This window comes from Pyricularia grisea (assembly GCF_004355905.1).
Source record: "Pyricularia grisea strain NI907 chromosome Unknown Pyricularia_grisea_NI907_Scaffold_2, whole genome shotgun sequence".
In the NCBI taxonomy this organism is placed as follows: Eukaryota; Fungi; Ascomycota; class Sordariomycetes; order Magnaporthales; family Pyriculariaceae; genus Pyricularia; species Pyricularia grisea.
In genome coordinates, this window is record NW_022156717.1 from 2417382 (window position 1) to 2431260 (window position 13879).

Below are 13879 nucleotides of genomic sequence, written 5' to 3' on the forward strand. Positions count from 1 at the left end.
GTACATATCTGTGTGTTTACTTAGATCTGCGATGCTCTTTTATTGCCATGTTTTTTTTATTATCATTATTTTTATTTATTTATTTATTATCATTATTTTTATTTATTTATTTATTAATTTATTATTATCATTAATCCACAGATCATGAGGAACTAGATATCCTACGACAAGACAAGTTGTTGGCACCTCGACGTGCGTGTTAAAACTGATTCCTAGGTACGGTATGAAAAGTGCTGATGTGGACTGTACAACCGGCTCAAGGGGCGAAAAGCAACATCAATCATTACATAATCATCACGCCTCGACGCGTACCTCTTTGAACACATGGAAATCTTTAGCCTAGGCCCGGAAGAAGGCGCAAACGCAAGATCGTGCAAGGGTCGAAAATTGCCTGTCGCAGCTTCGCACCATCTCTTGAAAGCAGTGGTAAATATTTTCAATTCTCAAAGGTGCAATAAAGGGACGAAATTCTATATTGTTTAAATTTTATCACACAAAAAAAATAAAGTTCTTCATCATGGCCGACCGAAAAAGGGCCACCGACTACTTTATAGACATTGTTGTCTTTGCTGGCATGGTATGTCTACATGTTAAGAAACTTTTCCTCCAAACACAGTAGCATCGTCACTCACACATTTTCTTGTGGAATAGACAGCAACCCTTTACTTCCTGACGAAGAACATTCTATCATCCCTATCGTCGACACTGGGCGACCCAGACAAGGAGAAGCACGAACAAGCGCGGTTAAGAGCAAAGGCGAACCTCCAGAGATTACGCAAGATACAAAACAGCGATGGCACAGCAAATGGAGAGGCCGAGGATGGCGAAGGTGGTCAGAGAAACGGCCCGGCTGTGGAAGAGCTGCAGTTGAACGAATACGAGAACATGATTGCGATGGATGTCGTTGCGCCGGAGGACATAAATGTTGGGTTCGATGGTACGTTTACTTGACAGATGGTGCATATCTACAACCTCTGCAGGCTCTAACATATATGCTACGCAGCTATCGGTGGCCTGGAGGACATCATCGAGGAGGTCAAGGAGTCGGTCATTTACCCTCTGACGATGCCTCACCTATACTCGCACGCTGCTCCACTCCTGTCGGCGCCATCGGGTGTTCTTCTGTACGGACCTCCTGGCTGTGGAAAAACAATGCTTGCCAAGGCTGTTGCACACGAGAGCGGTGCATCCTTCATCAACCTACACATCTCGACCCTGACGGAGAAGTGGTATGGAGATTCTAACAAGCTCGTCCGAGCTGTCTTCTCGCTGGCGCGGAAGCTCCAGCCCGCTATTATATTCATTGATGAGATCGATGCCGTTCTGGGAACTCGCAGGAGTGGAGAGCACGAGGCCAGCGGCATGGTCAAGGCAGAGTAAGTCCCGGGTTGAATATCCCAAAGTATACATTTGCTGACTTGTTTCCCTTACTGTAGGTTTATGACTCTCTGGGATGGATTAACATCGGCAAACGCTTCAGGTGTTCCCTCAAGGATAATGGTGCTTGGTGCGACGAATCGAATCAACGATATAGACGAGGCCATCCTGAGGAGAATGCCCAAAAAGTTCCCCGTGCCGTTGCCCGGCACAGAACAACGCCGGCGCATCTTGGAACTCATATTGGGCGAAACAAAGAGGGATCCTGAGCACTTTGACCTCGAATATATCGCAGCCGTGACGGCGGGCATGTCAGGCAGCGAGATCAAAGACGCATGTCGTGACGCGGCCATGTCACCGATGCGCGAGTTTATTCGTACACAGCGTGCAGCCGGGACACCCATGTCCAGTATCGACCCCACCCAAGTCAGGGGAATCCGTACTGATGACTTCTTTTCAAGGAAGGGGGCTGGACCCCGGGTGGCAAGCGTGGGGGAGAACAAAAAGAGCAAGGCGAAGCAAAATTCTACCGCAGAAAAGCATGCTGAACGCGCAACGGACAGCGAGTATGAGGATGTCGACGAAGAGCACGCGAGGCCGGTGTCGCCTGATTAAACTTGCTGGTACTAATTCTAGTTGTTGCCGGTTCCGGTCTGTCTATATGACTAGGGTGTTTTTTTTTTCTCCCCCATAATGTTTTGTTTTCATGACATGAACATAGACATGCGAGATTACCGTCAAATGGTGGCATAATTGTACACGCGTAAACATAAACAAATTGCATTTTCTAGGGCAGATTACCATATTTGAGACGAACATTTATCTGATAAACTTTTACATAGTAATTTAGGTATAGCTCTGGGTCAAGATTTGCTTGTCTTGAATCGCATATGCCATCGACCTGGGTTGCCGGGTAGCTCCTATTACTACCTACCGATGTAGAAAGTATCAGAGTATGGCTGCAGGGGGAAGATTGCTTGTAAAGGCCTGCGACAAGTGTTTTTTTTTTTTTTTGTTTTTTTTTTGTCACAGCCGGCCATCGCTATTGCAAAAACACCCTGGGCAAGCACGTCATTTTAGGCCCCACGTATTGCAATGCACTGAATTTGTGGCTTACCACAAAGAACCGCCAATGTTGCCCCATATTCTCTGCTTCTCTCCGGAAATCGGACAGTAAGGTGGGTATTTTTGTCTCCAAGGCTTCCCCAGATTGGGGTTCAATATTTATTTCTGAGTTCATAATATTTTGTTGATCAGGCAAAATCGGCTGCAGTCTTGTAGGCGTGACCATGAAGAAAATTTACTGATATTACCCGAGTAGTAAAATATTTCCATTGTAGAATCCGTTTAACCGGTTAAAGTCGACGAAATACCGTGGTAGGGTAAGTATGCTGGGGTGCCGAACGATGAGAAAAAAACTACAGTATCCAATTGAATTTACTATGGTACAGTGTATGAAGAAGCCAATCCCTGCCAACTGTACGGTAAAGCAGCAAAACCGCTCTGCGTCACCCAATATTCTCCACCCACATCAGATCTTCAGCCGTTACCGACTTGCAGATAGACCGGCGGTCGGGTCTTTCTTTTGGAAACATCGACTCCTGCAATTGAGCTTGTTATCTTTTTTACTTCCATCATCTCCTACTGAGAGGCTTTACTGTCGATTCCCTACACTGACTACCAGCAAGTCAGTCTTGCTTCCTCTTCCCTCGGACGGGCGTAGGTCCATCTCTTATCATACCATACCTAAATTTAAACCGACCCGACCCCACGCAAGGAGGCGGAGCTAAATCGGAGTCACTCAATTACAGTACAAGGTCGCAAGACAGTAATACGCAGACAGCTTTTCCAATACTTGCCTACCTATCCAGGTATACATACACGCCGTACCTGGTAAAACAAGTCGATTGTTAAACGTTAAACATACTGTTTGGTCGCGTCTCTTGCAGCCTTTGCAACATTGGCGCACAACCCACTCTATAACCCAAATCAGACGAGTCATCATGGCGGGCCAACCCAGCATTCCGTCTGCCATCGGCGCCAAAAAGGCTCTTGGCCTGGTGGATGTTGACGGTCATGACCTGCCGCCATCGCCGGCACCGTCTAGCCCGTCCAACGGCCGCCGTCGTTACGCCCTGGCGACCGAGCTGGTATATACGGAAACAAAAGACCAATATGGCGCCTCGAGCATTCCAATCTACCAGTCCGCCACCTTCAAGCAATCTTCAGCAGCGGGTGGCAACAGCGAGTATGACTACACACGCTCAGGGAACCCGACAAGGACGCACCTGGAGCGTCACATGGCCAAGATCATGAACGCCAACCGTGCCCTGGCTGTTGGTTCTGGCATGGGCGCCTTGGATGTCATCACGCGCCTGCTCCGTCCCGGCGACGAGGTCATCACCGGAGACGACCTGTACGGCGGTACCAACCGTCTGCTCACCTACCTCTCGGCGAATCAGGGCATCATCGTCCACCACATCGACACCACCGACATTGACCGCGTTGCTGCCACAGTCTCGCCCAAGACTGCCATGGTTCTGCTCGAGACGCCAACAAATCCACTCATCAAAATCGTCGATGTGGCCACTATCGCCCGCGCCGCACACGACCGTAACTCCAAAGCCTTGGTCGTCGTTGACAACACTATGCTTTCCCCCATGCTCTGCAACCCCCTGGATCTAGGTGCCGACATTGTGTACGAGTCCGGAACTAAATATCTTTCCGGACACCACGACATCATGTCGGGTATCGTTGCCTGTAACGATGCCGACCTGGCCGACCGCATGTACTTCACCGTCAATGCCACTGGCTGCGGACTATCGCCAAACGACTCCTTCCTGCTCATGCGCGGCATCAAGACACTGGCTGTGCGCATGGAAAAGCAGCAGGCAAACGCCCAACGCATAGCCGAGTTCCTCGAGTCTCACGGTTTCCGTGTCCGCTACCCGGGTCTGAAGTCGCACCCTCAACACGATTTACACTGGTCCATGGCCCGGGGCGCTGGTGCCGTCCTGTCATTTGAGACGGGTGACGCGGAACTATCTCAGCGCATTGTCGAGGCCGCACGCCTCTGGGCCATCAGCGTCAGTTTTGGGTGTGTCAACAGTCTCATCAGCATGCCCTGTCAGATGAGCCACGCGAGCATCGATGCCAAGACGCGCAAGGAAAGGCAGATGCCCGAGGATATTATCCGGCTTTGCGTCGGTATTGAGGATGTTCAGGATTTGATAGACGATCTCTCCAGAGCCGTAAGCCGGACCACTTTTCTCTACGAACTCTCGCAAGCCGGTAGAAATGGCGTTAACTAACTTGAAAACTTGGAACTTAGCTTGTAACTGCCGGTGCCGTCTCCATAACCGTTGACGGATTCCATGCCACAGGCACTGCCTTGGAGGTCGGCCAGACACCATTGACAACGACGAAAGATGATAGCCCCGCACAATAATGATACCCCACGACTTGACGCAAAAGGATGTACGGTGTATCCACTATCGAGGCATTATGAAGATATCTGGGTTTGAAGGATTGGCGCCGTGTCGAAGCATCTGTACTGGTAATTTCTCGTTTCTCGCATTTCTCATTTTTAACGTCCTATTCTGCCTCATCATGGTGTCTTTTTTTTGGTTGTTGGGCCCTGGAATGTTTTTTTTATGGGTATGGCGGTTTTATATGGCCCTATAGAAGTGAACGCGGCTATATGAAGAAAAAAAAGGGTTATGGCAAAAGTATTCATACGGTCAATACACCTCCAGGAAAGATCAAACAAGCTCTACTAGGTCTAGTGTCGAACTGTGAAAGGCTGTGTGTCATTTGCTTCTGTGATACTGACATGGTTCATCACTTGGCAAAATCCTGTATGTCGTTGAGATATATTCGAATAGGCATAAAAGCAGGTAGATCATAAAATATCATGGCTAACCTAGCGCGTACACATCAACCTATTCCAACCCTGCGAAATACAAATGGTCTCATGAATCATATCGCTGCCACCGAAGCTAAAGTTACCTCACCAAAAAGACATTGCTGCCACCAAAGTGCAAAAAAAAAAAAAAAAAAAAAAAAAAAAAAAAAAAAAAAAAAAGGATAAAGAATGAGAACAAAGCTACAGTCGTTCCGCCCCCTTATGGAATACTATATATGGTATCTTGTTCCCTAAGGTTCAGCTCAGCGGCCGTTGTTGTTTGAGCTGTTGATATGAAGTTGTGTCAGTATAGTTTCTAGAAAATAGTCGAACGGAACGTAAAGCTAACAGAGAGAGAGAGAGAGAGAGAGAGAGAGAGAGAGAGAGTTCGAACCTGTGGCCGTTCTGGTAATGAGACGAGTTGTGAGATGAGGTCTGGTTGGCTTGCCACTCGGAGAAGGGGAGCCGGTTGAGGTCGCGCTCCTCGCTCCAAAGTTGCATCATCGACGTGCTCTGGACGGTGCCCAGCTGGCCCGCCAGTTGAGGGTTCGATGTGCCGTTGGAGGTGCCATGGCTAATGATTTTCATTAGGTTAGTCTTGTCTTGTGTGAGTAGAAAAGAAGAAGAAAAAGGAGGGGGGGACATCATCATCTAAACGCCATTCGCAACTAGCTAGCTGCTGGGGTTGTGGGGTTCACTTGCTTGGAGTGTGCCGTGTTCGAAATTTTGCCAGACTTTCCGGTGTGGGCCATTGTGTAAAGGCTGTTGACTTTGTAGATCTGTTGTTGGGGAGATGGGGATTATGAAGTCTTGTTGTGTCTTTAGTATCGTCTACTGCTTGATGTCTGAGTACGCGGGTAAGGCAGTCTAGTCCTAATGCTAAAAGTCAAGAAACAACGCCCCCTATTTATACAAATCCTAAACATTATAACAGCCCATACCGGGGAGTAAGATCAACTTGGGATATTGGACATCATTCTCGCTCACATAGTACCAAGATGCAAGACCAACGACGTGTCCGTCGTACTTGGGTTTCTACTTTTCTCTCTTCCCCACTCTCTCTTCCTACTGTTGTTTCTCTAGGGCCTGCATGAAGGATCACCGGTCTCGGAAGATGTAATGTTGCAATGTGCCATCTCAAAAAAGAAAGTATCTACTTTCTCCCTCCGCAAGGAACAGGGGGCCATGGGGGGGAGACCGGCTGATGTGAGATAAGTACACAGCATGGACGAGGTCATCAATATGGCGGTGGACTGGGGAAAAGTGATTTGTTGGAGGAGGGTATGACCGGTCAGTCACAAAAACCACAGTCGCTGCAAGAGACTGCGGAAGCGAGGGTGGCGACGACGACCAACCCCCTTTGTGCACAGGAGTCGGAGGGTAACAAGAAAACAAATCAGCGGGCATATGGGCACAGCAGATGCCAGCAACGACACTCGGACAAGAGATCCGGCATGTTTCGATTTGTCAGAGGGAAATCGGTGCTATCTGGGATCAGGGGCTGAGATGATAGAGAAAGAGAGAGAGACGAAAGAGACATGCTATAGGTGTAATATGAGAGATGGGGGGAGGATCAACCAACCAGGAGGCATTGCTCGTAATGAATCGGTGCAGGGCCATGATTTGGCATGTACCTGTGACGATAATAACCTGTGGGATGAGCATTGGTTAACTTCTATATTAAGGACTTAGTTTTGTCTATTGTAAATAACGTTCGAATTCCAACTTGGAGTCTACTCGCGCTCCAATCATCAACTTTTACACTGGGGTGTTTCTAGGTACTCGCCAGGTCTATTGCTTCCTGTAAGTCCGAGGGTATCTGCGATACTTGACTTGGATTACGGATAAGTGCCTATAGCCAGGATTTCAGCTTTGTTCCCTATGAAAAGAGTCTTGGCCTCCTCTGAGTATGGCATACTTGCTTCACCCTATACACAACTAGACTCTTCTCCTTATCTATTTCATCCAACTTTACCTAAACAGGCTTTGAAAATGGATCATTGGAAATACTCGCTCAACCCAATACAGACGACAGCGTCTTCTCGACAAACATGACGTGCTGTTTGAACGGGTGATAGGGCACCCTCAAACCAGCTTTAATTCATTCGACCGGACCGCTCCCCGCTGTTTAACATGCTCCAGCCCAGAAATGTTACCCTCAACATGCGGCGGCCTGCATCTTCAACTCCCCCCTGTACATGCAGCCAGCCGCTGTGGCTACAGATGAGGCAGGCAAGTGAGAATGAGAAAGAAGAAAGCGTTGAAAGTGATTAGCCCCCGTCTCCCCAAAAAGACGGAAAAAAAAAGTCGAGGCTTACGACAGCGAGCTTTTGTGGCAGGTTTTTTGTGGCAGGGGGGGCTTGAGGGGGGTAGCTTAACCCAACCCCGGGTGTCTAACTTGCTTTGTTGCTATTGCTCGGCGTGCCCTACCCCCCCGAATGGCACAACCTTTTTCTTTTGTGCATAGAGTAGAGTGATTCCATCATGCACTTTCCCGTATCGCCTTATGACACAGGTATAAATGTAGAATTATAAAGCACAACGAAGCAATGTATACCCAAGTAGGTACCTATTGACCTCATCCATGAATTTTCCTTTGGTGGTCATCGACCATGGCTTGTTATAAAAAGACGAGAATGCACGTCGACTAGATTAGCCAAGTGGAAAGTAGTACGGTGACACAAAAACATATATGCCAAAAAAAAACTCACCAATATGTAGGCTCCTGACAACAGGGGGAGATACGCTGGTCGCTTTTGCAGCCTTTACGAAAAAAAAAAAAAAAAACGTCAAGAAAGAATACCGAGGATACACAAAAGGCCAAGACTTGTACTTGATTGATTGGAATAGTAGCAGATCCTGCGGACTATCGGGACTTTTTTTTTCTCTTCTTTCTTTTCTTTAACAACCCACCTCCGAGTTAGTTTTAATCCTGGTCAAAATTCCATTTTAGATTTACAAAAGGGCGCGCATCTACTCACATGACAAAAGTCTCCCACATTACGCTTACGGATAGCCGCATCAGACTCGTTTTGCGAGCTTTCAATTCCTTGCTGCAGGTTACAGGTTACACCGAATAGCTTGGGGTGAAAAGAGGGGGGGACTAGATAATGCGGCTTCGGAAATAGTCATCTCCTTGAAGAGTGATGAAAGGGGGAGTTACCAAAGGGATCCCCACGACTTATACATCTTTACTGTTTTATAGTGGGCCCCCCGAGAATCTCGCTAGTATTAATGTTATCATTGGTGTTGATTTCGTTTGAGTTTGCGGCTGACGGCCGGTGAGGTAGAAAGAAGAAGAGAGATAAAACAAGTGAACGAACAAAAAGATAAAAAATAAAAAAGATCAAAAAAAGGGAGCACGCTTTCCGCCATCTCCGATGATACCTATCACAACGCAATGCACACGCTTACGCACGTGGGGGAACTCGCAGTCAACCTTTTCGGGGACCAAAAAAAAGAGCACAGGCTAGATGAGGAGTGTAGTGTTGCACATATAGTACCCCAGGTGGCCGACTTTGGTAAGTGTAATGTATCGTTGCCGGAAGCTCTTTGTCAACTCAACTTGTCACTTTGTGTACCCAACGTCGGGGGTGGGGGGTACAGTCAACAGCTGAGAACTTCATCAGAACATGATAGTTTCCACATCTTGTCAGGGAAAGTCGTGGAATAGCCTTCAGCCATTACGCCATGTCTCGTGCCGGTTCTGAGCAGTGGGAGACCGCCGTCATGAATATCACACCCTCTCATTTTTCTTTTTCTTGGACAAAATCCGGCAGGGTTGTATCATGCTACCTACAGTATCTGGCACCTTTTTGACAAAGTCGCCATCACTCTCCACCCAATGCTGCTCTCTGTTTCCTTTCTGATATACATGGAATGCTGGATGGTTTCACCAAGTTGACCGACTTACGCTGGCTGCCGCTCCTGATCTCCCCACGTGCATCATAATATGAGGTAAACGCCAACGTTTCAACTCGCTTTTTTCTTGATGTGGCTTAGGCGAGCATGGTGAAATCTTGTTGGTCCGTCGTCGTAAAACTTGCACTTTGTTTTTGTCACACAACCTTTGACTTGAGGCGGTTACTTGCGGCAAAGGCTTTAGCGATGGGGGATAATACCTAGTCGGCAAATGTCATCGAATACATTAGTCCTGGGGGTAGCAAACACGGAACTTTGCATCTTTTCGGTCACTGCTGATTAGTTGCATAAAAAAGGGATTCGGTCAGAAGGCGGTAGATAATAAAGATTATTCAAGAGAACTTGTTGGGGAATAAGATGGTCAAATTAACAAATGTTATAACCGGTATTATTTCTAGGTCATGTAGTGCGTCAAGACTTGCTTCAAAGACAGTGAGAACCGAATCCGAACTCAAGTGTATCAACTCAGTAGTGGTTACATATGCAGATCAACAAAGAATTTGTGCACATAAAAAGTGCTATACAAGCGCTTGACAATAAACCACTTTCAAAACAAAATAAAACAAAATAAAACAGAGCCCATGGATTACGAGTAGCGATAGCGCAGGTGACTCGGTCAGAAGCGCTCAGGAAGCAACACAGGAGCGATGAGTGTCCAAATGTAGAGGCCGTAGCACACCCAGGCGCTAACAATCTTAACCCATGAGGCCCAGTTGGTCCGTCCCACCGTGGCAAAGTCGCCGTCCTTGATGGAATCGTCGTAGTTCATGGTGAGCAGCGTTGCAACCCATGCTGTGGCCAGAAAAAAGATGATGTGGAACATCGTATAGCTGTATTGTGTCGAGTTGCGTTCGTCGTCATGCGTCTTGTTTGGCGACTCATCATCTTCATCGTCAGACAGCAATGCATCCGCAGGAAGACTGCCTTCTTCCACTGCACGACGAAGTGCCTCGGCGCGCATTTCACGACGCCCCGGTTGCGTTGTCACCAGGTCATGGTGGTCTTCATCATCCGGTAAGCGAATAGCCCCGCCACCGCCGCCCATGCCAAGCGTCTGCGTTGCCGCACGAGTCGTCGTCCATGCGACCGTAAGCATCGTGACGATGGCGCCGATGACGACCGATGTTGTGCGTGTTCCCTGCGCCAGTATCAGGGGGTTGCAGTGTTTGTCGTCCGTGTCATCCGGCTTCATTGACACTGCCGACATGGTGAGATAGGTGCAGTAAATTGCCACCATAGCGGCCTGGGCCAGTCCGGCCTTGGGGTTATGCTCCTGGATCACAGGGTGTACCGAAACAAAGGAGACGAGGATCCAGAGAATTAGGTTGATGGTGATGGCGGCTTGGTTAGACGAGCACCCTGACCCAGCAAAGAAGACGTACTGGATGATGGTCATGGCCAGCGATCCAATGTACATGCCCACCGTGGAGACGATCAGGATGACCTGCCAGGCCTTGGATTCCGTCTCCTCTATTTGTTGGAGACAGTACTCAGCCCAGCTGTGTGCCAGATCAACCAGCAGGACAAGACCCAGGATGAGGAACATCATGGCGAAGACGAGAGAGAAGTATTTGCCCCAGAAGAGGAAGAATTCATCCGGAATCAAGAAGGACAAGACGATGAGGGACAGCCATGCAATGACCTTGGGGCCCCAGTAGCCGTTCTGTATAGCAGCGCGGGGCTGCTTGGACGAGGTGACACCGAAGAGGAGGCCGGCAAAGACGATGTGGAAGAGACCGAGGGCGAAGTTGATGCGATGGACAGCCAGCCACCCGTAACACTGCCCCGTTGGGCAATTGATCTTGACATAGTCGAGCATGAGGTGTTGAAGCTTCTCGATCGCCCATGGTGTTTCCATTATCCAGGCCAATATCGAGTTGACTAGCAAGATGAGTGCGTATCCGATACGGGTCGCCACGCTATCTCAGCGCGTGTCAGACAAATTCATGGCATATCGACGATGAGTAGAAGAAGTGAGAGGACAGGGCAGAGGACTCACCTGTTACCGCATTTCCCGCATGCTGAGCAGACCATCGAGCAAGTTGCCGCACCACAACAGGTGGCACCGAATGATAGGATCTATAGTCGCGAGAGAATAGCACATGTCGTTAATGTCCGCGCTCTAATCGCGAGGCCGCTGTATCGTTTCTGGGCCGTTGAAAACTTACTGTGCCTAAGCTCGGCACCGCCATCAGCGGTAATGAAAGAAGGGCGCCCATTGTATAGGAGTTGCCGGAGCGGCGTGCGTGTCGTTGTGGTTGTGCGCTATCAGTGAGATGTTGAAGAAGCAGGCAATTATGGAGATCTCGAACGAATGAATGCAGGAGAATTGTTGTCGTTGAACCGGTCGCGGAAGAGAGGGACTCGGTCGTGCCTAGCGGTGATTACGTAGGTGGGAAGTACCAGTCTAGGCACAGCCACGTGCCGCTCTGATGCTTGCTGGTCATGCAATGCGACAGCACATGCTCCACTCACGTGATTATGTACGTTCTTTGCCACGGTCGGTCGCGTGCCAAATAATCAATCCACTCAAACTAGGAAAGGACCCAATGGGGCTCTCACGTACAGGTGCAGGGTAAGTTCGAGTATCTTCTCATTAAAAACCCAGGGGCACGTACACATTTATTCAGGGGTAATGTGTACTTCCCTCCCCTACCTACCCAAGTTCTTTAAGTTTTTTTTTTTTTTTTTTGTGATACTGTATGATGATAGAGAGTTTACTTTCTTCTCAAGCCGAGAACATGTCTTTGTTCCGCGAGGTCACCTCCCTACCTACCTTCCTAGGGTAGGGTATCTTGCCAGTCTTGCTCAAGAGGCCATTGGTATCGATTTGCGAAAGTCGTATACAGTCCCTCCAAGTTCAGAATTACAACTTGTCAAAAAGGATTTAAGTTAAGCTCATACATAATGTCACCTCGTCAACCTATGTTTATTATTTACTTTATTGACCGACATGCAGCAACACTGCCAGAAATGCTTTAGCTCATGCATATTCGTGCCCTACACTCATTCTATGTGATAATGTTTACCATGTGAAGGTAAAGTATATAAGGGGAGCCTCCTCCCTGTGTGGTTTCCTCGGGGCATTTATTGCCCACGGTTCCATTTTCCGCGCAAACCCCGTTTCGGAGACGTCCCTCCAGCCCCCTTAGTGAATCCAAACATACACTACAGTGGTTGCGATGATTCCCCATGGAGCGCTCAGCAGCGGCGTTCTCGCTCTACTTGCTGGTTCCATGGTACTAGCCGGCGTTATTCCCCCAACAGGTGTGGCCTCGCTGGTATCAAGGGGTATGTTGCAGACAGACTCCTCCACAGTGGGCAACTTTTGCTAACATGCTGTGTTGTAGAGGCGAGTCCTTCACAAGTGCTTAGGACCCATCTGCTTCGGCTTGCTTCGCAATTGCAGCCGTCCAGCTCTATAGTTGTTACCAAAGCTCAGTTCTCGCCCATGACTACAGTTGTGGCCAGTGGCATTAACCGCAAAAGTTCAAACATTGTCGTCGTGCCGTTCTCATCAGTTGTACTTCAGACGGACACGGACACAGACACCACAACAACAACACAAACAACTTCCAGCACTGAGGAACCCGGTACCATAACCCAGACTGTCACGGCTACAGAAACAGTGACCCCTACTCCGTCAGCCGGTGAACCTAGTCTTACGCCCACCACTTCTGCTTCGACAGAGCCCGAGCAGACTCCCACTGAGACTCAAACTACACAAACCTCCACCACGACCACTACCATAACCACGACTTCTGGTCAGGTCCCCACGGGGACGCTAACCACTACCGAAACACCCAGCATGTCTACAACTTCTGAGCAGGCCCCAACCGAGACTCAGACTACTGAGACATCCACCACGACTACAACCTCCGAGCAGGCCCCAACCGATACCGTAACCACTCAAACACCCACTCCCTCCACCTCGTCCTCGGAGCCCTCCCCCACAACCTCTACAGCCTCAGAGACGCCCAGTACCAGCGCGCCTCCCCCTTCGACCCCAACCCAACCCCCCAACGTGCCAGGGTCGGCCGACACGGCATCCGGGAACCGGACGGTCGACTACAAAAAGACGGTCGAGGGCAGCCGGATCGAGGAGGTCAACACGACGCACGCCTTTGACAAGTGGGAGAGCGGGCCCATCCAGTACGAAGGGCAAAAGATCTCCATCCTCAACAAGACCACCGACGTCAACACGACCAGCGAGACCCTGACGTCCATCGCCTTTGACAAGAAGACCCAGGGCCTCAACCAGAGCCTCGAGACAAACTCCACCCTGGAGCAGCAGAAGGTCACGGACGGTGCTGGGAGCTTCGAGTCCAACAGGGTGACGGCGGGGACTCGCATAATCGACGGTGAGAAGTGGGCAGAGACTGTCAAGAGTTTCGAGGCCAACAGGACCGTAGATGGCATCGTTTACAACAAGACTACCGAGGGACACAGGTACCAGGAGGGTAACTCGTCGACAGAGTCCTCCAAGATCGTCACCAGCTATGACGACGATGGGAACTAGAGGTAGGTGTGTTGAATGAGGTGAAGAGACTGGTCGTGATGGTCCGCGGTAGAGCGAACTCCTCCGAAGGACGAATGGTTGGGGTTTTCTCACTTGTCTAAAGCATACCATCTAATGAGGACTTGATCGGGCCGATGTTTGCAATTTGGCTGGTGTTT

The 13879-nt window shown here is 49.2% G+C and overlaps 5 protein-coding genes across 5 annotated transcripts; 3 read left to right on the top strand and 2 right to left on the bottom strand.

Annotated features, from left to right (window-relative positions):
• Positions 1-374: 374 nt before the first annotated feature.
• Positions 375-2240, top strand: PgNI_03280 (uncharacterized protein). Its single transcript, XM_031123335.1, has 4 exons — positions 375-577; positions 652-937; positions 1004-1376; positions 1437-2240. The coding sequence occupies exons 1-4, from the start codon at positions 518-520 to the stop codon at positions 1990-1992; spliced, it is 1275 nt and encodes a 424-aa protein (XP_030984864.1). The 5' UTR covers positions 375-517; the 3' UTR covers positions 1993-2240.
• Positions 2241-2949: 709 nt separating this feature from the next.
• PgNI_03281 (uncharacterized protein) lies at positions 2950-5144 on the top strand. Its single transcript, XM_031123336.1, has 2 exons — positions 2950-4628; positions 4709-5144. Exons 1-2 carry the CDS (start codon positions 3381-3383, stop codon positions 4823-4825), a joined length of 1365 nt encoding a protein of 454 aa, XP_030984865.1. The 5' UTR covers positions 2950-3380; the 3' UTR covers positions 4826-5144.
• Positions 5145-5544: 400 nt separating this feature from the next.
• PgNI_03282 (uncharacterized protein) lies at positions 5545-5869 on the bottom strand (the record flags this gene model as incomplete). Its single annotated transcript, XM_031123337.1, has 2 exons — positions 5545-5566; positions 5676-5869. 2 exons carry the CDS (start codon positions 5867-5869, stop codon positions 5545-5547), a joined length of 216 nt encoding a protein of 71 aa, XP_030984866.1.
• Positions 5870-9547: 3678 nt separating this feature from the next.
• Positions 9548-11574, bottom strand: PgNI_03283 (uncharacterized protein; the record flags this gene model as incomplete). The annotated part of the gene is made up of 3 exons (XM_031123338.1): positions 9548-11121; positions 11202-11281; positions 11371-11574. Coding segments are annotated over 3 exons (1587 nt in total), but the record flags the coding sequence as incomplete, so codon positions are not given.
• Positions 11575-12384: 810 nt separating this feature from the next.
• PgNI_03284 (uncharacterized protein) lies at positions 12385-13721 on the top strand (the record flags this gene model as incomplete). Its single annotated transcript, XM_031123339.1, has 2 exons — positions 12385-12493; positions 12553-13721. The coding sequence occupies 2 exons, from the start codon at positions 12385-12387 to the stop codon at positions 13719-13721; spliced, it is 1278 nt and encodes a 425-aa protein (XP_030984860.1).
• Positions 13722-13879: the final 158 nt, after the last annotated feature.

Bases quoted from the DNA above. Each gene is read 5' to 3' on its own strand.
- PgNI_03280 (XM_031123335.1), top strand. From the start codon at position 518: ATGGCCGACCGAAAAAGGGCCACCGACTACTTTATAGACATTGTTGTC. The intron at 578-651 runs GTATGTCTACAT...CTTGTGGAATAG, and splicing joins TTGTTGTCTTTGCTGGCATG to ACAGCAACCCTTTACTTCCT. The intron at 938-1,003 runs GTACGTTTACTT...TATGCTACGCAG, and splicing joins CATAAATGTTGGGTTCGATG to CTATCGGTGGCCTGGAGGAC.
- PgNI_03281 (XM_031123336.1), top strand. From the start codon at position 3,381: ATGGCGGGCCAACCCAGCATTCCGTCTGCCATCGGCGCCAAAAAGGCT. The intron at 4,629-4,708 runs GTAAGCCGGACC...CTTGGAACTTAG, and splicing joins TAGACGATCTCTCCAGAGCC to CTTGTAACTGCCGGTGCCGT.